The 24,933-nt window shown below is 37.9% G+C and overlaps 3 protein-coding genes across 4 annotated transcripts; 2 read left to right on the top strand and 1 right to left on the bottom strand.

Annotated features, from left to right (window-relative positions):
• The first annotated feature begins 10,113 nt into the window (after positions 1-10,113).
• LOC145109432 (serine carboxypeptidase-like 45) lies at positions 10,114-12,288 on the top strand. Its single transcript, XM_079046583.1, has 10 exons — positions 10,114-10,183; positions 10,262-10,357; positions 10,514-10,518; positions 10,602-10,653; positions 10,752-10,837; positions 10,919-11,218; positions 11,390-11,523; positions 11,638-11,730; positions 11,875-11,992; positions 12,112-12,288. The coding sequence occupies exons 1-10, from the start codon at positions 10,114-10,116 to the stop codon at positions 12,286-12,288; spliced, it is 1,131 nt and encodes a 376-aa protein (XP_078902709.1).
• Positions 12,289-12,400: 112 nt separating this feature from the next.
• Positions 12,401-17,303, bottom strand: LOC145109431 (Small GTP-binding protein). The gene is made up of 11 exons (XM_079046582.1): positions 16,777-17,303; positions 15,903-16,632; positions 15,649-15,805; positions 15,325-15,379; positions 14,698-14,765; positions 14,504-14,608; positions 14,160-14,231; positions 13,941-14,054; positions 13,569-13,709; positions 13,414-13,473; positions 12,401-12,912 (listed from the first exon to the last, which is right to left on the bottom strand). Exons 1-11 carry the CDS (start codon positions 17,116-17,118, stop codon positions 12,747-12,749), a joined length of 2,010 nt encoding a protein of 669 aa, XP_078902708.1. The 5' UTR covers positions 17,119-17,303; the 3' UTR covers positions 12,401-12,746.
• A 3,464-nt stretch (positions 17,304-20,767) lies between these two features.
• LOC145109430 (ubiquitin-conjugating enzyme E2 2-like) lies at positions 20,768-22,615 on the top strand. 2 transcript variants are annotated; one of them, XM_079046579.1, is made up of 6 exons: positions 20,768-20,907; positions 21,426-21,568; positions 21,671-21,696; positions 21,814-21,903; positions 21,987-22,075; positions 22,154-22,615. In XM_079046579.1, the coding sequence occupies exons 2-6, from the start codon at positions 21,444-21,446 to the stop codon at positions 22,280-22,282; spliced, it is 459 nt and encodes a 152-aa protein (XP_078902705.1). In that variant the 5' UTR covers positions 20,768-20,907; positions 21,426-21,443; the 3' UTR covers positions 22,283-22,615. The 2 variants fall into 2 exon arrangements, with proteins under 2 accessions (XP_078902705.1, XP_078902706.1); XM_079046580.1 differs by having other exon boundaries at positions 20,771-20,907; positions 21,435-21,568.
• The last annotated feature ends 2,318 nt before the right edge of the window (positions 22,616-24,933 follow it).

Below are 24,933 nucleotides of genomic sequence, written 5' to 3'. Positions count from 1 at the left end.
CAGCAACCTCATCATGCAGGATCTCTCGGATCCTGTCATCCATCTCATCTGGCCTCATTCGACCGATAGTCTCGGGCGCTGTTGGCGCCCCCTGTCCGCCCTCTCCCTCTCCCTCTCCTGATCCCGAACCGGATCCAGTCACAAAGCGCCTGGTCATCACCATTCTGAAACATAACACAAGGTATCAGATAATCCATACAAAGAACTAGGAACCAACTCCCGATAAACCCTAGGGGTCGTGACTTCCTTGATACGCGTATGGGTCCTGTGCTTTCAGTAGTACGGGCCCATACTACCTTCCACACCTACCCATATTTGTCTCAAGTATCATCACAACGCCCCAACCATGCATATAATCATAGCGAGCACTCAAGCCCGAAGGGTCGTAACTGGCGGACTCATCCCAAATAACCTACCCCTCCATGAAACTTCCACCAACCCTGCAGCACTCTTGTATGCTAACCATACATAACGCTGGACCCTATAGACTTTTGAATACTCGGTCCTACTCTAAGCCCACAACCAGACAAGGAACAGGAAATAAAGCCAAACCAAACATTCTCAGGCTATAAGATCTTAATTATGTACAGTCGTGATGCATACACTAAGTAATTACAGTAATGATGTCAATTTCATATAAGGAAAACCCTAGGCTACCAGGCATCATATAATCAGGAAATTTTATCATGCAATTCCTGAAGATCCCTAGCCTAGTACTAGCATGTTGTTTTACTCATATCTCATAACTCAATTAACCCGTAAGGTATTTTGGGGTCTATCCGCGAGCTCCAGCTGATCGTACACTTGCATCCTTTTTTTTTTTTTGAAAACATTTTAAGAAAATTGTTTTATAACCTTGTCCTCAGTTTGAGACTGGAGACACATATCCTCCAATTCACTCAAACCAAGGCTCTGATACCAACTTGTAACACCCATAACAATTCAAGCCAATTTAAAATTTTTAAAACGTTCCAAACCACATGATCATTACAACTTGTTTTTCAAAATAGTATATTGTCAGAGTATCCCAGAATCAAATAAAAAAACATAAAATGTGAGGAGCGGTACGATCACGCCTTTGCCTTCCCGCGATCATCAGAAGTACCTGAAACAATAATCGATAAATGTAAGCTCGAAGGCTTAGTGAGTTACCCCCAAAATACCAATGTCATACAGTCATAATAGTTCCATATAAGCAAACAGATACAATATGCATAATGAGTCATCAGCCTGAATGGACTGAATCCCGGTCCTCAGTCTATCTGGACCGCTCTCCGAGCCTTCGGCACGTCTGGACCGCCCTCCTCGAGGCCTTCAGCCTATCCGGACCGCTCGCTGGGCCTTCGGCCTGACTAGATTTGCCCGGCCCGGGCCTGCAGTCTACCCGGTCCGCCCAGGGTGTCTTGTCCTACTGCACACAACAGGACCTGCCTCAACCCTTTCCCCAACCAACAAACATGTGCATATATGTATGACAAGTAAGCATGCAGATCTAACAGATCATTAACATGGCAACCATCCTATAACCAGGATACCGATCTAACCGATCTCTAGCAGAGCAACCATCCTAACCAGGATGAAATCTAGCATATCAATCACATAGCAATCATCCTATACTAGGATGTAATCTAACATAGCAATAACATAACTACCATCCTAACCCAGGATGTAAATCATAAAGGGTCGGCCTTGGTGCCGTAGACCCTATTGATATAGTGAGGATAACTCACCTCGCAACTGTCGAATGAAAGTAGAAAGCTCAACCCTCGGATCACCAACACGGACTCCACCACCTATAGTTACCATAAAGCCCTTTTTCATAAATTTCCAAATTACCAGAATACCCTCAGAAGTCAACTGGTCAACTCTTGGTCAAAGTCAAAGTCCACAGTCAAAGTCAACAGTCCACATTTGACTCGACTCGTCGAGTTCTTCCTGAACTCGAGAAGTCGTGAAATCCTTGATTAGCTCGTCGAGTTCCCCCTTTAACTCGCCGAGTTCATACGTGTCCAAGAATTGGGAGAAACCCTAGCCGACTCGCCGAGTTCAAGGCAATCTTCAACGGACTCGCCGAGTTTGTTCATCAACTCGACGAGATCATGACCATCTTCATATGACACGCCGAGTTGACTATGCAACTCGCCGAGTCCTTGCAAACCTTCATCCATGCAGACACTTTTTAAGCCATGCCAAGGTTTCAAATTACAGATCCAAGCTTCTAAGGCATGATTAATACGTAAAGTTGCAAACTTTACACACATGCAAGGCCCTAAAGGCTCTAAATGACCATTCTAAGCTTCTAATGGAGCTTTACACCTTAGGAGAGTCTCATCCTTGCAAGAGCTAGAAACTTTATGGACTTAGGACTCAAAGGAGGTTCAGATCTGAAGTTTCGACTTCAGATCTAGCTCCCATACCAAAATCCCTTCATGAATAACTAAAGAAAGCCCTAGTTTTCACATATGAATGATTCTAGAAGAAAAGAGGTTAAGGTAACAGCTGGTTACCTCCCAAAATGTGTCCCAGCTGAAGTAGACTCTGGATCCTCACAAAACCCTTGATGCTAGCCTCTTGATCTACAAGTTCCCTTCACAAAATCACTTCTCAAGGTTCCAAAACACTCTCCAAGCTCACACTCACGGAAATTAGGGTTTCTGGATCTCAAGGGGTGATAGAGGACAGTGGGAGGCGCTAATGGTCCAATATATAGGGTGCAAAAACCCTGAAAATTAGGGTTTCCACTGCCAGCTCCTACTCGTCGAGTCCCCCAAGCCGACTCGACGAGTCACTCATTAATTGACGTGTCCTGGCTCGCTGCTACTCGACGAGTCATAGCGTCAACTCGTCGAGTAGACCTTAAACATGAAATCTAAATGGAAAGAAAATAATGATACCTGACGGTTGGGATGTTACAACCCCCTCCTGGTGCTCCCTCTCTTTCCTATACAGCCTGTTCTCACCCATTCGGCGCTTCGAACTCCTGATCCATCCTGTGTATTATAACCCTGGCCTAACCCTAGGCCTCATGTCGATCGTCCACCCTTCTCGGAAAATCGTGGTCTGACCCCTGACCCGCGTATCTTTCACACACGCTGAAAACCCTCATACGCGTGCTGAAGTACATGTCTGACCTAGGCAGCTAACCGAACCCTCAATGATTGACGCTCCATCTGAGAATTTCCAATTCTCCCCCACTTGGGACACTAACCATCGCCTACTGGCGGCAAAAACAAAACACAACTCAACCATCTTTGCTGGGGTATTATCATCCTTAACTATGGATCGGTTAACCTTGGAGTGAACAACCTCCACAGAACAACCTTCCCGGCATGGATCCACCAAACTTCGAAGGAACCCGAATCCCAGCTGAACACTTCTGCATCTCCGATTCACAGCTACTAGCCCTGGAATAGCGATCCTATATCCTAACTTTTGATCACCAACACTCCTGGATACTAACCGTCTACAACCCCTTGATACTAAATTCCTCCAACTCTCCTATGTCTCTAGGTCAGATGCAGAAAAGGGATGGAACTTACAGTATACTCATAAACGGTAAGATAAGGGATAGAAACATACCAGCAACTACATATGGCGCTGCCCTGGCCTCCTCTGCTGTGAGCTGGAAGGAACGTCCCTGAACCTTCGGGGGCTCTGCTCTACTCTGACCCCCGCCAGTAATCCTCAATGTAGCGGGTGTTGGGGCCTGCACCGGTCTTGCAACAAGCTGTGGACAGTTGGTCTTCACGTCACCAACCTGATGGCAATGATAACAAATCCTCATGTCCCAAACCGGGGCCAACTGGCGACAATCCCTCGCATAATGCCCCTCCTTTCCGCACTTGCGGCACACACCACCAGACCTACAAACTCCGGAATGACCCTTCCCACACTTCTCACAAGTGCGGCCACTCTGTCCTCCAACCCTAGAATCCACGGTCTTGGACCGCGTTGGCGCCGGCTGCGACTGCACCGGGGCCTTCCTCTACTCTCATAACTGTAACTCAATTTCCAACTCACGCCGCCTAGCGGCCTCCTGTAGATCCATCAATGTATCACATCGTTGAGTAGCAACGAACTGTCTAATGTCAGTCTTGAGCATGCTCAGATATCGCGACATCTGAGCCTGCTCGGAAGCAAACTCTAGGCAAAACATCGCCCTCTCTGTGAACATACGGGTGATCTCCGTCACCGACTCTGAATCCTGCTTCAACTCCAAGAACTCCTGAGCTAGCCGCTCACGCTCGACCCGTGGAATGTAGCGGGAGCGGAACATCTACCTAAACTGATCCCAAGAGACTGCAGCTCGCTGCTCATCCGAATAAGACCCTGTCATCAACCTCCACCAGTCCTTCGCCCCGGACCTTAACATGTTCAGGGCACACCTGACCTTTTGGTCAGTCGGGCAGGAACATGTGAAAAAGCATCCCTCGATGTCCGATAGCCACCTCATGGCTATGATCAGGTCCTGAATCCCATCGAAAGTCAGGGGCTTCGTATTATCGAAGTCCGGATACTGAAAAGCCCGACTGGCTCCTACCCCTGCCGCCGATACAGCTGCAGTACTTGTCGCGGCAGCAGCCTCCGCAAGGGCTACATAGCGCTCATCGAAGTACTCAACCATGGCGGTCTTGATAGACCCAAACATCTCCGGCAACTCTGCCCCAAACATAGCGGCAACCTCATCATGCAGGATCTATCGAATCCTGGCATCTAGCTCCTCTGTCCCAATCTGTACCACAGTCTCGGGTGCTGCTGGCCCCTCCTGGCCTCCATCTCCTGATCCTGATCCTGACCCGGATCCAGACACCACACGTCTCGTAACCACCATTCTGAAAACATGTCGAGAAGATATTAATTAATCCGCATAATAACAGGGGACCAACTTCTAACTAAACCCTAGGGGTTGTGACTTCCTTGCTACGCGTATGGGTCCTGTGCTTTCAGTAGTACGGGCCCATACTACCTTCCACACCTATCCATATTTGTCTCAAGTATCACCACAACACCCTAACAATATACATAAACATGGCAAGCGCTCGATCCTCACTCCTAGAGGAATGTTAAATATCACGTAACCGGCCTCCCTGCCTCACACAACCCACCCATCCATGAAACTTCCACCAACCCCTGCAGCACTAGTGTATGCTGGCCATACATAATGTTGGACCCTATAGACTTTCGAATATCTGACTCTACCCTAAGCCCCCAATCAGACAAGAACATAACAAAAGGCTGAACCAAGCATTCTCAGGCTATAAGATCTTAATTATGTACAAACGCGATGCATACACTAAATAACTACAGTAATGATGTCAATCTCATATAAGGGAACCCTAGGCTAGCAGGCATCATGTAATCAGGCAATTCTATCAAGAAATTCCTGAAGATCCCTAGCCTAGTACTAGCATGATGTTCTAACAAATCAAAATATCGAATAACAGTATGGTATTTTGGGGTCTACTTACTGGCTCCGGCTGATCGTACACTCCGCATCCTCCTTTACTTATTTTGAAAACCATTTTAAAATCATTTAAAAATCTTTTCCTTGATTTGAGACTGGATTCACACGAGTGTTCCTCCAATTCACTCAAACCAAGGCTCTGATACCAACTTGTAACACCCATAAAATTCATACCAATTTAAACTTTTTAAAACATTTAGAAATACCAATAGTTATTACAAAAATGTTTCCAAATAGTTTAACATCAGAGTTCCCAGAAATCAAAATCATAAATCGAGGAAGTGTACGGTCACGCCTTCGCCTTCCTGCGGTCAGCCGCTGTACCTGAAACAATAATCGATAAATGTAAGCTCGAAGGCTTGGTGAGTTACTCCCAAGATACCAACCTCATACAACCATAACGTATCATATAACAAACATAGAACAACCATGCATCTCGAGTCTACAGAGTGACTGGTCCGCCCGCCCCGGGCCTTTAGTCCACCTGGTCCACTCTCTGAGTCTACAGTATGACTGGTCCGCCCGCACCGGGCCTTCAGTCTATCTGGCCCACTCTCCGAGCCTCGGCACGTCTGGACCGCCCTCGCTGGGCCTTCAGCCTATCCGGACCGCTCGCCAGGCCTTCGGCCTGACTATGTGCCCTCCCGGGTCTGCAGTCTATCTGGTCCGCCCTGGGTATGTTGGCTTACAACACGAAGCAGGACCCGCCTTAACCCAACCCCCATACCAAACAATCATGTGCACATAAACAAATAATCACATAACAGTCCATATATAAACAAACCGATCTAACATATCATGTAGCATAGCAACATCCTAACCAGGATACCGACCTAAACCAGGTCACTAAACATAGCATCATCCTATATACCAGGATACCGACCTAACCAAGTCACTAAACACAATACTGTCCTAACTACCAGGACGCAAATCTAAAAGATAAAAAGCATATCAAACAGATACCAGTACACAATCCGAGAAAGGACCGGCCTTGGTGCCTTAGACCCTGTTGATAAAGTGAGGATAACTCACCTCGAAATGCCGATCTAAACCGAAGAAGCAGATTCCCGAACCACCGTCTCACCGACAATCCTGAACTATCCAAAATAGCGAATAATAAACTGGAATATAAATTTTTGACCAAGAATTCCTTATAACCATAGCCCAATTTGCCTTCCCTCTAATTTGGGCCATGGTCCAATACCAAGCCCATGATCCATAAGTCCATATAACAAGGCCCATCATTGGCCCAACTTTCCAAATTGGGCCTAACTACCTAGTTAGGCCGAAATCCAAGATCCATTACCAAGACTTGGCCCAAAACACCATATCCATAATGTCCAGCCAAGGCCCAAGTCCAGCTAGCCCATAAACAGCCCCAAAACTCAAAGCCCAAAATCAAAAGCCCAACAGAGGACGTACGCTGGGCGTACTCCTCTGGTACGCGGGGCGTACCTCGACTCATGTTGACTGGAAAATGGGGCCGTTGACCCTGTACGCTGGGCGTACAGCTTCCTACGCGGGGCGTACGCGAACTGTACAAAAATCCTCATAAGTGCTTAATGGCTTAAGCACTTAAGCCCAAACTTCAGATCCATCGACCAAATATGCCTAGGACTCATAAAGTCTCGAACTTTATCAGTTTGGACGTCTAGAATGTTCTTAATCCAAGGTCATAATCCATTAAGACCTTTCTACTACTTGCGTGGGACCTCATAAGCCATTAGGACCTCACTTTTAAAACTCAACACCCCTCCAAGATTCTAGAAGGACAGATTATTTCGTCCAAAACACAACATACATCATCTTGGAACTTTTGGGACAAGAAATGGTTCCAAAATGCTAGAATGGCTAGATCTATGTTATACAAGCATAAAGATTGAAGCTTTTTACCTTCTGGAGCTTCTAGGGTACAACACAACTTCAGATCTACAAGCCAAACTTCTTTTCCAACTCCTTGATGCAATGACTCCACCTTCAAGAGCTCAAAATACCCACCAACTCACACTCTCTCACAAGGACAAGGGTTTTGGAATATTTCTGAAAGATGGAGGCTGAGAGTGATGAGAGGGGATGAACCATAAGGATGTTTATATAGCCCCCAACTCCAATTATTATGGTTTCCATCTTTTATGAGTACGCCCAACGTACACGAGTGTACGCCCTAATACGCTCAGCGTACCCCTCCTGGTCCCAAAAGTTACAACTTAGCCCTTGGTCTCTTATGGCTTTACCCTTCCAGCCCCAGGGACTACCAATGACAAAATTGGGATGTTACACTTGAGCCTTGTACGCCCAGCGTACTCGTCTTAGCCCAAAATCCTTGTAACTTCAAACGGTCATAACTTCTTCATTTCAACTCCGATTTCAACGTTCTTTATATCCACGGAAAGGTAATGAGAAGTTCTACAATCTTGTCAACTCTCCTTTGCCTTAAAACCTTCCGAACATAAATCCTAAATTTATAAAAGAACTCTGAAACATCATTTTTCCCGTTTTACCCTTTGACTCAAAGACACAATCAAGGGCTTGGATCGCATAACCAATATTATCACCATCCAATAGTGTCTAAACCTTATTCCATTGAAGCCTAAGGCCTTTACTTGATCCATTTATTGCCCACAATCCCGAAATAAGAAACTTCTCGAAACAGGATGTTACATTAATGGAGTTTAATGTAATAATACAAGTTGAGAGGGAGATAAGAAAAGAGAAACGAGAGAGGAGAACAAAGAGTGGCGGAATAGACTGTATCCGATGAGTCGTCGGCGGTGGCGGCGGCGACTTGGAGTAACGGTGGCAGAGCAAGAAGTGTCGAAGGCGGATCAAGGACCGATGTCCGTCGGAGGTATGACCGGTGTGGTAGGATACAAACGTGAAAGGGAAAGAGCGAATGGAGGCGATGAATGTATTTTGCAATTAGAAGTGCTATTTTTTTGTCTTTCTGGAAAAGAGATGAAAAGTTTTTTCGAGTTCTTTTGTCTTCCAGAAAATAAACGGTCTTTTCTGTAAACATCTACCTGTCCGTAGATGTAAATGCCCAAAAAGTCTTTGCTAAAAAACAAACGACCCGTTAGTATTCTTCAACCAATCTTAGATGATAAGAATCAAAGATTGTATAAAAAAGTTTGTATGTCTTCATATGTTGGGTATCATACACTATTTATACCCAAAAGTTAGAACCTTCATTAAACTCTAACCGATTTGTAATGTACAAGTGCTAAAGCTATATAGGGGGGGGGAGAGAGAGAGAGAGAGAGAGAGAGAGAGAGAGAGAGTTGCCCGCATGGTGAAATTGCTTCCTACGGTGGTACCCTCCGCACTAGCCATGTATATGCTATGTTGTATGATAACCTTGTATGTAGCCCATACTTAGTTAAGTATTTAGCTTAGCCCATGTTAGTTTTGTATATATATTCGTTTGTATCTTCTATTGAAAGGCAATGAAAATACTTTCCCATTCCATAATACCTTGTACAATACAACTTCATCTCCCGCCTCACCAATGATCCCGCTCCTGCTCCCTCAAATCAACACCACGGGCAGGTTGACGGCCACTCTCAACTCCCAATTCAAATCTTAAAGTTTTTTTTCAGATCTATTTACAGTTTAGATTATCATATTTTAACTACTATGATATGATTTTATTTTCATTTAAACATTAAATAGAAGACAATGATGCTTTTGTCATTTTTAGTGATTTTGGCAGGATTATAAGAACCATTATATAGGTCGATGCTCACTTGTTTTTAATATATCTATAGTTGAGTTGTGATGCCTAACTAAAAACTCTAGCAAACATTATCCCTAAAGTTAAAACTAGTTTCGAACATGAAGAGCAGTAGATACACTTGAATTCATTTTGAACCTTCCAAGAATCTTTTTGCCGAATAAGTTTCTCTAAACAACAAAAATACAATTCTTTTCCTATAGCTTTAAATACTATAAACAAATATCGAACTCATAAGAAAATCCATCCAGTCGTTATCTTCAATGGTGTCCAATTCTATATATAGCAAACAATTTTACATACTCGAAACAAACATCAAGTTCTTTGTCATGGATTTTCAGTTTCTTGGAACAATACTGTTTTTTGTCTGTCTATTGCAATCTTGCAATGGAGAGCTTATAAAAGCATTGCCAGGGCAACCGACGAATGTCTCTTTTCAACAACATTCAGGTTATATTGTCACAAATGAAGGACATGGGCGTTCACTTTTCTATTACTTTGTTGAGGCAGATTCAGTTAACCATTCTTCGTTTCCCTTAACCCTATGGCTCAATGGAGGTTTCACTTCTCTTTTTTCTTATGATGTTACTTATACAAAATTACAAATATATATATATATATATATATATATATATATATATATATATATATATATATATATATTCAAACTACAAAAGTTTCCTTATTAATTATGTTATATGATTTGAATAAACTCAATCGAGTGACTCGTAAATAAAATCTGATTTGATTGGGCTTGGGATTGTCACTTGATGAGTTGACTCGTCTTGTGTATGTCTACATATAATACATACACATATTATATATATATGATTTTTTTTTGTTGTTGTAAAAGTTTTATTTATAATTAATTCACTATAATTTAGGTCCTGGATGTTCTTCCGTTGGTTTTGGGGCATTCATGGAAAATGGACCGTTTCAAGTTGGTGAAAATGGAGAACTTGTCAAGAATCAATACTCTTGGAATTTAGGTAAATTTTATATATAGAAAAAACATATATGGTTTACTACTTTACGGATTTAATTTCTTATATAATTTTGCGTTACAGAATCCAACATGTTATACGTTGAATCACCAATTGGGGTTGGTTTTTCTTACTCGGAAACCGATGAAGATTACATTGATTGGAATGACACCAATACAGGTTTACATCACAATGTTTATGAAGCTCTAAACATATTTAATCTGCATTTATTTTATTTTTCATCATTTACAATATTTTTTTTAAATCAATCCAAAAATACCCTTCCTATGTTTCTGTATTACTATTCGAAATGTATCATTTTCTATGTTTAACTAGAAAAAGTTATCTTAATTTTTTACTACTTTTACTTTAAATGATGACAGCTTATGATAATCTTGTATTTATCACAAAATGGCTTGAAAAGTTTCCGTTGTACAAAGACTCGCAATTCTTTTTGGTCGGGGAAAGCTATGCAGGTAAGTTGACAATAACTTAATTCAAAAAAAATCCAAATTTAATTCCCTAAAATATGTATTTCTATTATTTTAATTTATAAAAAAAAAAATTATTGTAGGCCATTATATTCCACAAGTAGCAGAATTAATCTTGAACTATAACAAGAGCCCGGGCGTTTCTCCAATCAACCTCAAAGCAATTGCTGTAAAGAAATTCAAGATTAATCGTTTTTCTTCTTTTTTATTATAATTAGCTTTTGTAACATTTGTTATGTTTTTTTGGTAGATTGGAAATCCGCTATTAGACATAGACATTAGTGTTCTTGCGGGAGAATATTTATGGTCACATGGTGCAATTTCAGACAAAACTTTAATGCTAGAAAAAACCGTATGCAACGATTCAAAGTATCTTCGAGAGTACATCCATTCAGGATGGTCTCAAGGTTGTAATGATGTTTTCAATCGTGTCGATAATGAAGTCAGTGAAGATGTTGCTTTTGATGATCTGCTTTTGCCCAAATGTTTATCAACACCGTCAGCTCAGCAATTTAAACCTCGAGGGTTACACGCAAAGGCACATTCATCGGTACAAAACACAGTGTTGTACGCAGGCCGGACCAGAGACCAGACTGGTTCACTCTGCTGGTCCGGTCCGGTCCAAGTGTGCAACTTTATTGCATACTTCGATTGAACCCATATTTGTGTTCAAATCCTTTTTTTTTTGGTTTTATCAAATTTAAAATTTTGTTTCTGGCAGATTGACAGAGTCAGAAGCACAAGTGACCCGTGTTTGCAATCAAGGATTTTAACGTATTTGAATAGACACGATGTGCAAAAGGCACTTTATGCTAACACGACCGATCTTCCTGGGCATTGGGACTTTTGTCTAGGGTTTGCTACTTTCTCTTACTTTTTTTTTCTTTTTTATGGAAAAATATAGATGTTTTCATATGTGACGGATGTTTTTTAAATATGAATTTACGTTTCGATAAAAAAATGTTGTAGGCCATTGGTTTATCAAGAAGAGAATCTTGAAATAAACATAATTCCACTCGTCTCCAACCTCATAAAGGCTGGTCTTCCCATCTTTCTTTACAGGTACACTAAAAACTGTTTGACAGCCTTTGATTGATTCAGAGGTCTGAATGATTAGGAGGCTTTAATTTGTCCCATATCTAGGACTTGAATCTTTGACTTTTTCTGCAAGTATACCACTGAACCTAATGTATATACCTTGTTCAGTGGAGATCAAGATTCAAAAATCCCGCTTACACAAACAAGGATCATTGCTAATAACATCGCAAAAGGACTTAAGCTCACAACACTCTCAAAATACAGGACTTGGTACAATGAGAAACAAGTAAGCATAACGAATTTGATTTTGATTTTGAGGAATTATATTCTTGTATTTTTCCACTTAGAAAATTGATTTATCTATAGAAAATATATGATTCACTAACAATATGTATGATGTTGTAGGTGGGAGGTTGGTCGCAGTCTTTTGGGGGACTAAAAGACGGAAAAAACATTACGTATTTAACATATGCAACAGTACGAGAAGCAGCCCATGAAGTTCCATTCACATCACCATCACAAGCTCTCACACTGTTTCATAGTTTCCTTAACGGATCCCCTCTCCCTCGTCCTAAATCCTAAAATATACACTACATTTTTAAAATTTGTCAGTAACAATAAAAAAAAAAATAATAAGCTACTACATTTTCAAAATTTGTAGTGCATTCAATAACAATAATAAAATACGTTGACATTCGTAAGTCTTTTGAAAGACATATATCATATGTATGAATATTCTACAACGAATAACAAAGGGAAAAAATATATTTTCAATGTAGATAGATAGATATCCATGATTAGTTAGTTACCAAAAATAAATACCCCTATCTCGATCGTCTCTATAATATTGAAGGGCAAAATTGTATTTTTTCAATGTAGATATCCATGATTGGTTGGTTACCTTTAGACTACCAAAAATACCCTTTTCTGAAGATGAGCCAAAAGACTAGCACATGCATTTATCTCCTTTAATATTCGGCCTCGAAATTATTATTTTTTTTTGTAAATTTCACCTTGTGAGGTTTATTTTTTTGTAAAAGTTAGCCTACTTTCAGTATTGCGTGAAAAGCCTCTTGAGGGATATCAACTGACCCAACACGCTTCATTCTCTTCTTTCCTTCTTTTTGTTTCTCCAACAATTTCTTCTTCCTTGTCACATCTCCACCATAACATTTTGCAAGAACGTTCTTTCTCAAAGCCGAAATCCTAAAAAAGGGCAAAAACGTCAAATATCACCGCAAAAAAAATACCAAAATGGGACATATTGTCAACACATAGTCCAGGACAAAACAATAAAAAGGCATGGAACATAAACTTGCTTTCCTTCCGCCTCTGTGCAAAAGACGTAAATACCCTCCTTGTAGAGTAATTTGCAAGTTTGTGGAACGAGGCTGACGCCAGCAGGACAAAAATTGCAATTTCTTGTCCCACCCAAGAAGGTATAACATGGACACATCTTCGTTCTCTCTTATGTGCAAAAGACATGAATACCCTCCTCTTTTGCGCAAAAGACGTAAATACCCTCCTCTTAGTCTAATTTGCAAGTTTTGTAGAACGAGACTAAGTCAATGGGAAAAAAATTGCAAATTTGTGTCCCACCAAAGTAGATAGAACAAGGTGGAATAAGGACTCGCTTTTGATCTCTCACATGTGCAAAAGACATAAATACCCTTGTACATTTGTGGAATGAGAGGGAGTGTTACTTACGTTTCCCTAGCAATGACCTTTGATCCAACGGCAGCTTGTATTGTGATCTCGAACATTTGTCTGTTTGAATGCAAGAAATGTTAAGAGGGTTGATTATTTAATAAAAAATAAAAAATAAAAATAAATAAAAAAGTGGTTGAGAAAATTTGGTAAACCGATCGATAAATTTCTTGAGTTTGTCTACAAGTTCACGACCAACACGTTGTGCTTTCAAATTATGAACAATAGTTGCCATTGCATCAACAGGTTGTCCATTCAAAAGAACATCAAGTTTCACCACATCAGAAGCCACATACCTGTAAAGGTACAAGGGTAAAATGGTCATTAACTCTATTAATGTACCAACGCAAGGGTAAAATGGTCACTGTCATGGATTTAACGAGATGGATCTTAATTTGCACACCCCAGGAAAGACAAATGTTAAGAAACAATAGAGTAGGGATGAAAAATGCAAAAAAGTTTCTTCTTTGGACCATATCCTGAAAAAATGATATAACACAGGGACCAAAACTGTAATTTGTACTTACTCTGAATCTTCATAATCGAATGAAGCATAACCAGATGTAATACTTTTTAGTTCATTGTAGAAGTCAACAACAATTTCCCTTAGGGGTAACCTATACTTCATAAATGCCCTTTGACTGTATATAAGCCAAGCAAACAACAAGTTTTAATACTCAAAAGAGGGCAAAATGGTAATATTTGAAAACTTTCATTTACTTGGTGTGCACACATCATCAACTTACCTATCGATAAATGAATACTCTAATTGTTCCCCTCTTCTTTCAGAGCAAAGAGTAATAACAGCTCCCACATACCTTCAATAAAATAAAATGTTGTATGAATAAATATGATGTTTAAAAAAATATATTTGAGAAAATAACCAAATATTTGGGTAAATGGAAGGAAAAATCAATTGAGGGCAATTTTGTAAAAAGTTACATTTCCCTGAGTGACCTTCTGCATTTCGTCAAAAAGAAGAAACCAAGATACTACAATTTTAATAATAGGGTTTTAGAAAAGGGTATTTCAGTCATTTATACAATTTACCATTTGGGAATAAAAAAAATTAGGGATTTTGAGAGCTTACTCACTGGGGATAATAATTGTTGCCAATACTGTAGGTTCCCAAGAAGCAACCACTCGGATTTTAGGGTTTGCAGTGAAAGCACCTGGATTTTGAACCTCTACTTTGCTGAAATAAATTAATTAATTAATTAAAAAAGAAAAAACATTTGACAAAAAAGCTACTAGAGTGTATTCATATAGGTCAAAAAGTCAAACCTCCCGTCTGAATACTCAAAGATATATGGTACAGTTGGAACAGTGGAAATAATATGAGTTCCATATTCCTGTCATTTACAACACAAATATGCATATAACACTTTCAAAATAAAATTTTATACAAGTTAAATTTCCATCAAGTGTTTGATGAGTTAATAAAGTCTTATTTCATTTTTTTAAAAGGGCAAACTACAGAAAAGCCATTAAATTATCAGCATTTTACCTGAAAAGCCATTATGAAATTTTTTTACATAAAAGTAAGTTTATAAAAGAAAATTTCCATTTCAGACAGGATTGACAAAAAAAACCAGTTAAGAGATTTGATTTGCTTACATGGACAATTTTTAATGATGTGGCAATAGAAAGGTCCATATAAGAGTGTTAAAGTGTCTAAAAGGTGTCCATTAGTATATGCTTATGTGGACATTTCCCTTGCCACATCAGATGTCACCTTATTAAAATTTGTCCATGTAAGCCAATTAAACATGGTAACCAATTTTGGTAGGTCAATAATGGCTGAAATGAAGAAAAAAAAATCATAATGGTGTTTTAGGTAAAAGGTTGATAAAAGTAATGGCTTTTATGTAATTTTCCCTTTTTAAAAGCCCAAAAAAGAAGAAAGAAAACCTGCTCAAGCCGCTGATGGAAAACATCCATGTGGAGTAATCCTAAGAACCCACACCTACAAATAATAATAATAACTATTATTATTTATACAACAATGTTCCATTTTTACCAATTTATGCAAAAATATTTCACTTTTTTAACCAATTGATGCAACAATGTTCCACTTTGTTATACTTTATACAAAATAAAACGACATTGCATACTTTGTATAAATTCTAGAAACCACTTTGTTGCATAAATTGGTTAATTGGGAAAAAGATGAAACTATGTCGCATACATGTGAATTTAAATCTACAAAAAAAAGGACAAAAAGAATTCACATACCTGAAACCTAGTCCAAGTGCTGTACTACTCTCTCTAGCAACAGAGACACTTGCATCATTACATGTTAATCTCTCAATTGCATTATTTAATCCTTCAAAATCAGATCCATCAGCAGGATAAAGTCCAGAAAAAACCATATGTTTTGCAGCCTTGAACCCTAATCATTATATACATATCAAGTAATAACAATTAGGAATCTGAATGCTATGTTAATTTGTTTTCATTAAATTTTATATTTTAAGATAATTATTTACCTGGTAGAGGCTCTACAATAGTTTTGTTATGAAACAATGTATCTCCAACACGCGCCTCCTTAGTTGACCTCATACCACTAACCATATACCCAACTTGACCAGTCAAAAGGAATCCAGTACTCCGAAGTTCTGGATGCATGATTCCAACATCCAAAACCTCATAAGATTGACCCGTTGCAGCTGATGTAATCTTTTCACCTTTACGCAAAGACCCATCAACAATCGCCACGTGACATATCACCCCCTTATACTCATCGTAATAAGAATCCAACAGAAACATACGAAGATTGGAATCAGACATTCCGGGAGGAGGCGGAATCCGCTCTATTACAGCCGGAATCACATGTTCAAGACCTTGACCGGTTTTAGCAGAGGTTAAAAGTACATCACTTGGGTCAAGATCAAACATGGATTTCAACTGGGATTTGACTCGATCAGGGTCAGCTGTTGGTTGATCGATTTTGTTTATGATTGGTATTATTGAAAGGTTGGATTCAAATGCAAGGTAAAAGTTTGCGACTGTTTGAGCTTGAACACCTTGAGCTGCATCAACTACCAAAAGGGCACCCTGGCAAGCAGCTAAAGATCTTGATACTTCATAGCTGAAATCAACATGGCCAGGTGTGTCGACTAAGTTCAGTAAATAGCTTGTGGAGCTCTCTTTTGATTTGTAGTTGTAAAACATGGTGGCTGTTTGAGCTTTAACAGTGATTCCTCTTTCTTTCTCAACCTATTACAATCCAAACACCCCCTAAATGGGATTAATTTACAAACCCAATCAACCACAGCATTCAGAAAATTAGAAAATGAAGACGAGATAAAGTAATACGAAAAAAATACTGAAACGAAAGCAATGATAATGGGCATTGTGTACCTGTAATTTATCAAGGTATTGGGCCCCAAGGCCTCTCTTAATAGTACCAGTAAGCTCAAGAAGTCGATCAGCCAGTGTAGATTTTCCATGATCAACATGAGCAATAATGGAGAAATTCCGAATTTTTTCTGTAGGATATTGGCTCAAATCTATGGCGTTGTTATCGTCTTTGCGGTTACTATTCCGCGAATTGGAGCAAAATCCGTGTTCATATGAGCTAGAATAAGGTAATCCTAACCTATAACAATGACGGTGATGATTGGGGCTGAGTCTGTATTTGCGATTGACTACTTGGATTGCTTTGGACGCTCTATTGAGATAACCCATATAGTGTTTATGCATCAAAAACTAGGGTTTTGTATCGCCTGGAGATGGGAATCATTACTGACGGCTGAGAGTGGTGTTTAATGGTTACCAGCTGTGTTTGAAGCTCGTCTTCCTCCTTTGTTATTCCTGTTTGCCCTAAATCATTACAGCGGAAATGGTTTACTCACATGTCCATTGCAAAACCCATTCCAACGTTCTAGCCTACGCACTGTTTTTTAAGCGGTGAAAAAAAAAAAAAAAATTATCAATGTAATTAACTTTTCGGTATGTTTATATATGGGTAACTATCTTTTTTGTACACATCTAGGTAACAAACTTGTTGGAAGTGTTCACATATGACCATTATGACCTGCTGTAGCAGGTTATATCCTAGATGTGAACATTTTTGATAAGTTTGTTACCTAGATGTGTAAAAAAAATAGTTACCTAAATATGAACAAAATGAAAAGTAAGAGTAAATTACACGAATGGTCCCTGTGGTTTGGAGAAATTTTTGTTTTTGGTCTCTAACTTATTTTTTAACTCGGGATGGTCCCCACTATTTATTTTTGTTGCGCGTTTGGTCCCTGTCTTACCTAAAAAGACTATTGTGCCCTTATTAATTTATTTTTTAATTAATTTTCTTATTTATATATTTATTTTTTATATATTTAAAAAAATTAATAGACCACACATATCTGTATCTCATCAGATGATCCCTACTATTTATTTTTTAATTAATTTATTTTTTTAGCTCGGATGATCCCTACTGTTTATTTTTGTTATGCGTTTGGTCTCTGTCTTACCTAAAAAGATTATTGTGCCGTTATTAATTAATTTTTTTAATTAATTTTCTTATTTATGTATTTATTCTTTATATATTTAAAAAAATTAATAGACCCTACATATCTGTATCTCCTCACCATCACATCTCCCATCCTCAACTTCTATTTATTTTCCATCTTTAGTGATATCGACGTCTTCATCATCCCTTTTTTTTCGGTCCTTCAACTCCGTCGAATTAACACCACAACCCAGTGAACCCACTAAAGATGAAGAGACAGTGGGTTATGGTGTTGGTTCGCCAGAGTTGAAGGACCAAAAAAAGAAGCATGGTGAATACGTCGATATCACTAAAGATGGAAAATAAATAGAAGTTGAGGAGGATGAGAGATAGGATGGTGACCGGTGAGACCTAAATTAAATTTCTCAAATGTGGTTTCAGGTTTACGGCGAGGAGATACAGATATGTGGGGTCTATTAATTTTTTTAAATATATAAAAAAATAAATACATAAATAAGAGAATTAATTAAAAAATAAATTAATAAGGGCACAATAGTCTTTTTAGGTAAGACAGGGACCAAACGTGCAACAAAAATAAACAGTAGGGACCATCCGAGTTAAAAAAATAAGTTAGGGACCAAAAACACAAATTCCCCCAAACCACAGGGACCATTCGTGTAATTTACTCTTACTTTTCGTTTTGTTCATATTTGGGTAACAACTTTTTTTGTACACATCTAGGTAACGAACTTGTTGAAAGTGTTCACATCTAGGATTTAACCTGCTACAACAGGTCATAATGGTCATATGTGAACACTTCCAACAAGTTTGTTACCTAGATGTGTACAAAAAAAAAGATAGTTACCCATATGTGAACATACCGAAAAGTTAATTACCTTGATAAGTCATTTTCCCAAAAAAAATATCAGACTAAATTATAAATAACACAAAATTTAAAACATGGTTTGTGTGATTTTTAATCTTTTAAAAATGCTTCAAATTTGGCATTGGTTTCAAAAAATGGTAGAGATGTTTTTTTTTAACATATCGTTTAATTATTGTTTGTTATTTTTTTAAAAGGGTCAATATGTCTTCGTTAAAATTTTAGAATTGGTTTATATGTCTATTTAAAAAATGAAAAGGTGATCCTTTTTAACCACCACCACTACCGCATTTATCCACCGCCTTCAGTAACTTACCAACATCGTTGCCTTCAATCACCATCACCGCCTTCAACCATTGTCATTATCACCATCACTGTCTTTAACATGCACATGCACCACAGCAACCACTACCACCATCATCGCCTTCATCCACCACCTCCACCCATTTCCACCACCACCATCATTGCCTTCGACCTAAATCACCACTTTCGGGCATCATTCATAAAAAGAACAAGAGGAAAAAGTAGAAGGGTGTATTTGTCATTTCACATATACTTAACCCAACTTTACTAATGAAATTTTAAAAAAAAAAAGACCAAAATTGCGACTTTTTAAACCACGAACACATATTTGAAGGGTTTTTAAAAGTTGGTTGCTAGATTGTTGATTCATCGCCGCAAAATGTTGGATATATGGTTTTGAAAATCGGTCCGGTCGTTTCCAACCGGAAACCGGTCAGGCTACCATCTTTTTAAGGCCTAAAAACCACTTGTAATCAAACCTGTGAAAACCCAACAGTTCAACCAAAGACCAATCCAAAATGAGTCTGATCAAAACACAAAACACTAGTTTATTTATAAAAATATTATAAAATGTAGCACTCCATTCTTTTTATAGAGCTCTCAAAGATCTACGACTTAAGTTTTTTGAGACCGGTTCGTCAAACCAGTTGAACCATCAAAGTAAAGCGACTAGTTCGGTGTCAAGTTCAGTGTTCAAACCATTGGTTGGATCATCATGAGCACATTATTGCATTACACCTAATAGCACCAACACATATAGACTCATTGTAAGAACTTGTTTTGTATTCCGCATATACATATGAGCAGTGTCGTAGGTAATAAATTATATATTTTGTTACTTTCAACATCAAATAACCCATTTGAAAGTGATATTTTCACTTATATTTGTATCCATTTATTTAAGAAAAATATGATTTGACTTTTATGTCTTAGGGCATCTCCAACCCACCCTCAAACTCCATTTATTCTCTCATTTCTTCCTCTATTATTCTCCAACCCTATCCCATTTTCACCTCCATTTTTAGAGATATGAATAGTATTCCCCCATATATGGGGGAATACTATTAATATCTCCAAAAATGGAGGTGAAGTTTGGTTGCCAATTTTAGTCTCTCTCATTTTTATTTTATACATTTCTAGTTTATTTTATCTACTAATTATAATTTAAATGTAATATTTAATATTTATAATATCATGTTATATATTAATTTATATTAATTAATCATAAATATAGAGTTTAATTAGTAGAGGGGTGTATTTGACAATATATATAAGTTATAAAAATGGAATATTTTAGGAATATACTTTGTGGGGTAAAAAATGGGGTAGAAAATGGAGTAGGGTCGGAGATGAAACACAATTTACTCCATTTTTACTTCATTTATGAGAGGGGAAATGGAGATGTGTTGGAGATGGTCTTAAATGATTCTTTAGTTTGAAAGTGATATTTTCACTTATATTTGTATCTAAGAAAAATGTATTTTTGACTTTTAGACGTCATAGATCAATGATTCTATATTTTCAATTAAAATAAAATCAATAAAGCTTTTTTTTAAGTGGACGACAACGATGATAGATAAATAAATTTTGTGATTTCATATTTTTGTAATTTACTTTTGTTATTATTCTATTTTAACAAATGTGTTATGCCGACATGACGACATACAAACGATATATCACCAGCTTACATGTTACGCGAAGTCGAACCTTCATCTTCGTTTCCGAGGCACGAGTTTAAAAGGCCAAACTGCAGACGGAGGTCACGGATTCCCCCACGGCCACAGGCGGCTGATCATCATTTTCCTCTTCACTCCGGTTCATCCGCACCGCCGCTCTCCGCTGCTTAACCCCTCAGGCAAAATCCTCCTTCCTATCTTCCATTTCTCTCTTACTCCACATTCATATTGTCACATAATCATCTCCATAGTCAACGTACCTACCGGAATCCTAGAATTGAACAATAAAACCTTCTCTAATTGGTTTTCGGGTTTAAAATCGCTTCATGTTTTGTGCAATTGGTCCGTATTTATAGATCTAGGGTTCACATTCTAATAATTTGATTAGGGAACTTGTTTCTTTTCTGTGGTTCTGTTTTCACGATGATTCTAGGGGTTGAATGCTCTTATAAAATGATTATTGCGTTTTGATTGCTTGCAAAAGTGCGATTTCGAGCTTATGACTCTAATTTTCTGATTATATACTATCTGGAGCATTAAGTAAACAAGTTCGAAACTAATTATTCACAATAATTCGCAAGAATCACTTTACAAACACTGAAACACACATCCAACCACTCATGGCATCAATTATGTAGATGATTAACATGTAGACGACACGAGAATGTTCTTACTTTTTCCTGTTCATTGAATTCAGTTGTAACAGGGGAGGAGAATGTCTACACCTTCAAGGAAGAGGCTAATGAGGGACTTCAAGAGGTTGCAGCAGGATCCTCCTGCTGGTATCAGTGGTGCACCTGTGGATAACAATATAATGCTATGGAATGCTGTCATTTTTGGGTATGTTGGAGTGTAAATTCATCTTCTTTTCATCATCATATGGTCTTTCTTTTTTCTTGAAATGAAATGATCATTCACTGATTACTTCTATTTGCTTTTCAGACCAGATGACACTCCTTGGGATGGAGGTGAGTTTGGACTTCATCTTTCACTCATTAATCCATAATGACAAATGATTCAAGGGATTCCCATCTTTATCATACATTCTGTTCATCTGTTGCATATAATACTTAAATTGATCTCAGGTACGTTCAAGTTGACACTACAGTTTTCAGAAGATTATCCAAACAAGCCACCAACAGTGCGATTCATTTCTCGAATGTTTCACCCCAATAGTAAGTTGAGATTGAGAGTGTTTCTTCTTCTTTACATGGTGACATTGTTTTAACTCCATTGCATTCTTTATTTTGCTCATTAGTTTATGCAGATGGAAGCATATGTTTGGACATTCTTCAAAATCAATGGAGTCCAATTTATGATGTTGCTGCCATCCTTACATCAATTCAGGTATACAGTTTCTTTGATACAATGTTTATACAACATATTAAGTCCTAATCTTTATTTATAATTATTATTATTATATAGTCATTGCTATGTGATCCAAATCCAAACTCACCAGCAAATTCAGAAGCAGCAAGAATGTTTAGTGAGAATAAGCGCGAATATAACAGAAAAGTGCGTGAAATTGTGGAGCAGAGCTGGACAGCTGACTAAATATATATTATATATGTCTGTATCTGTACTCTATATCATTTAAGATCAACTTCTCTCATGGTATGGTATGGTGGTATGTTTCTATGAGATATTTTGCTTGCTTCAAAAATCAAAACCCCACCAAATATTCTCAATAATAAGCCTGGTTAGTAAAAGTTATGTTTTTATGCCATCAAAGTATTTAGGGAATTTAAGCTTTCTAGTTTCTATTCTATGTGTTTGGTTGTGTTGTGCTGTGTTGTTTGCTTATTGGGCATGTAATGTGTGTACATACGATGGTTTCTTGTATTATATTATTGGTCTTAAATTATGCTAATATCTGTTACTTATTCATACCTACTTTACTACATCTTGTTGCTATCGCTGTATAGTTTGTACTTGATATTGTCACTTGAAGTGGAGAAGAATTGTTTTGAAGCATTTTCACAAGATAGTCGGGTTTATTTTTTAACTTTTTACACAAACTACACAATGGGTCCATTTAACTTTTTTCGTGGGGTGTTGTTCCTGGTTGAGTGAAGTCGGATTTTTTTTTCTCAGTTTGTAGATCGGTTTTCCAAACCTAGTAGAGTACTAGGTCTCGTACTTCTATCTTGGAGACTTTCTTGAAATATGTCTACAGAGTAATCCTTTTTTATTGAAACTGATGTGACTCGTGATGAAATTAAAAGACTAGTTTGGGATTGTGATGAAATTAAAAGACTAGTTTGGGATTGTGATGAAATTAAAAGACTAGTTCGGGATTGTGGTTCTGAGAAATCCTTAGATGGTTTCATTTTGATTTTTTCAAAAAGATATGGTACCTCACTCAAGATGATGTTGTTAAGGTTGTGTTGGAATTCTTAATTTCAACATGTTTCCTAGAGGATGTTATACATATTTTATTACATTGATTCCCAAAGTGCATGATGTAGAGTTTGTCAAAGTCTTCAAACCTATTAGTTTGATAGGTTGTCAATATAAACTTATTGGCAAAATATTAGCTAATCATTTGAGCTCGGTGGTGGATGATATGGTTGCTACCGAGCAAATGACTTTTATTCGAGTTACATAGATTCCAGATGGCCCTTGATTGTGGCTTGGTGCAAGTCATCATAAGAAAGTTATGATGTTCAAGGTAGATTTTCAAAAAACTTATAACTTGGTACAATGAGATTTTCTTGATGACATTCTTGATAGTATAGGTTGTCGTGCTAAGGGAGGGGTTGGATATAAGGTTGTATGAATTCTTCTAGGGGCTCAATCATGGTCAATGATGTTCTCATGTCTGAGTTCTAGTTTCATAGAGGGCTCCCCCAAGGGGACTCGCTTTCTCTGTTTTTGTTTATCTTGGTCATGGAAAGTTTGCATGCCACTTTCATGAATGCGATGGAGAGCTTTTTTTCGTAGGTCTCTTTATTGGTTCTCATGCTAGCATCGATGTTTCTCATATATTTTACACAAATGACGTTGTCTTTGTTGATGAATGGCAAATTTCCAACATTACCATTTCAATACCTACGATGTTTTTATCCCGCTTCATGTTTTAAGATTAACTTACATAAAAGTAAGTTGATTGGTAGTTTTATTCCTTTTTGCAGTGGTTGAGATTGTGGCGCCCGAAATTGCTTGAGCGGTTATTAAAGAGCCTTTTTTCTAGTCTCGCTTCCTACTTATTATATGTTGATGTTTAAAGCGCTTATGACTATTATTACTTTTCTCGAGTCTATGTGAAATAATTTTTTCCAAGGATAAAAAATGACGTGTGTTAGTTGGAAAAAGGTTATAACGCGCAAAAATCATGGTGGTCTTGGTGTTAGTAGCATGTTTGCGCTTAAGCGGGCTCTTCTTTTTAGATGGGTGTGGTGTTTTGGTACAATCCCTAATGCTTTTATGGGTTAGAGTGGTGAAATCTATTCATAATGATCATGACTTGATAGAAAATGGGAGAATAATTACTATATAAGTAGATGTTACATTCTCAATTATATGTTTAATCTATAGATATCTACCAAAACATGGAGAGTACCAATGAATTGTGGGATTCCCTTGAATCTAGGTATATCGCTAAAGATGCTTCTAGCAATAAGTTTCTCGGTAGAAATTTAAATACCCATAAAATGGTAGATTCAAGACTTGTCATGGAATAATACAATTAATCTCCTTTGAATTCTTGTTAAATTCACTTTACACAAGATGAATACGGAGGAATGTATTGCTTTGTCGAGTGTGATTGACAAGTTACCTCCATCTTGGAAGGACTTCAAACATACCTAAAACATAAAAAAGAATAGTCATTAGTACAACTTGAGAGTCATATAAGAATTAAGGAATCACTCGGTGTTTAACAATGTGACAAAAATAAAGGGAAATATGATGTTGGACAACATGTTGTCCATGGAGGAAGTGGAAAAAACAATCAAAACCTTTAAGGAAAGGGAAAGGGAATTAAACACAAGTATGATGGGCATGACAAACCAAACAAGAAACCTAAGGACTTGGTTTTTGGAAATGTAGAAAATTGGTCATGTTACGACTGCCAAGTGAATCTAAATAAGAATGGTGTTGGAAATAATGGGTCTAAGGACTTGGCTACACCAAAGAATTTTACTTTATTAAAAAAATTGCTATGGTAAATATGAATTTTGAATTAATGTTTCCTAATTATTATC

This window comes from Lactuca virosa, chromosome 4 (genome assembly GCF_052849685.1).
Source record: "Lactuca virosa cultivar CGN04683 chromosome 4, Lactuca_virosa_CGN04683_v6, whole genome shotgun sequence".
NCBI lineage: Eukaryota > Viridiplantae > Streptophyta > Magnoliopsida > Asterales > Asteraceae > Lactuca > Lactuca virosa.
This window is presented reverse-complemented; position numbering and strand designations above follow the sequence as displayed.

Coding starts and splice junctions, on each gene's coding strand:
- LOC145109431 (XM_079046582.1), bottom strand. CDS start 17,118: ATGCATAAACACTATATGGGTTATCTCAATAGAGCGTCCAAAGCAATC. Junction 16,633..16,776: donor AATACCTTGATAAATTACAG/GTACACAATGCC, acceptor GGATTGTAATAG/GTTGAGAAAGAAAGAGGAAT. Junction 13,710..13,940: donor TTCGATTATGAAGATTCAGA/GTAAGTACAAAT, acceptor GTACCTTTACAG/GTATGTGGCTTCTGATGTGG.
- LOC145109432 (XM_079046583.1), top strand. CDS start 10,114: ATGGAAAATGGACCGTTTCAAGTTGGTGAAAATGGAGAACTTGTCAAG. Junction 10,654..10,751: donor GGTCGGGGAAAGCTATGCAG/GTAAGTTGACAA, acceptor AAATTATTGTAG/GCCATTATATTCCACAAGTA. Junction 11,731..11,874: donor CTTCCCATCTTTCTTTACAG/GTACACTAAAAA, acceptor TACCTTGTTCAG/TGGAGATCAAGATTCAAAAA.
- LOC145109430 (XM_079046579.1), top strand. CDS start 21,444: ATGTCTACACCTTCAAGGAAGAGGCTAATGAGGGACTTCAAGAGGTTG. Junction 21,569..21,670: donor TGGAATGCTGTCATTTTTGG/GTATGTTGGAGT, acceptor TTTGCTTTTCAG/ACCAGATGACACTCCTTGGG. Junction 21,904..21,986: donor TCGAATGTTTCACCCCAATA/GTAAGTTGAGAT, acceptor TTTGCTCATTAG/TTTATGCAGATGGAAGCATA.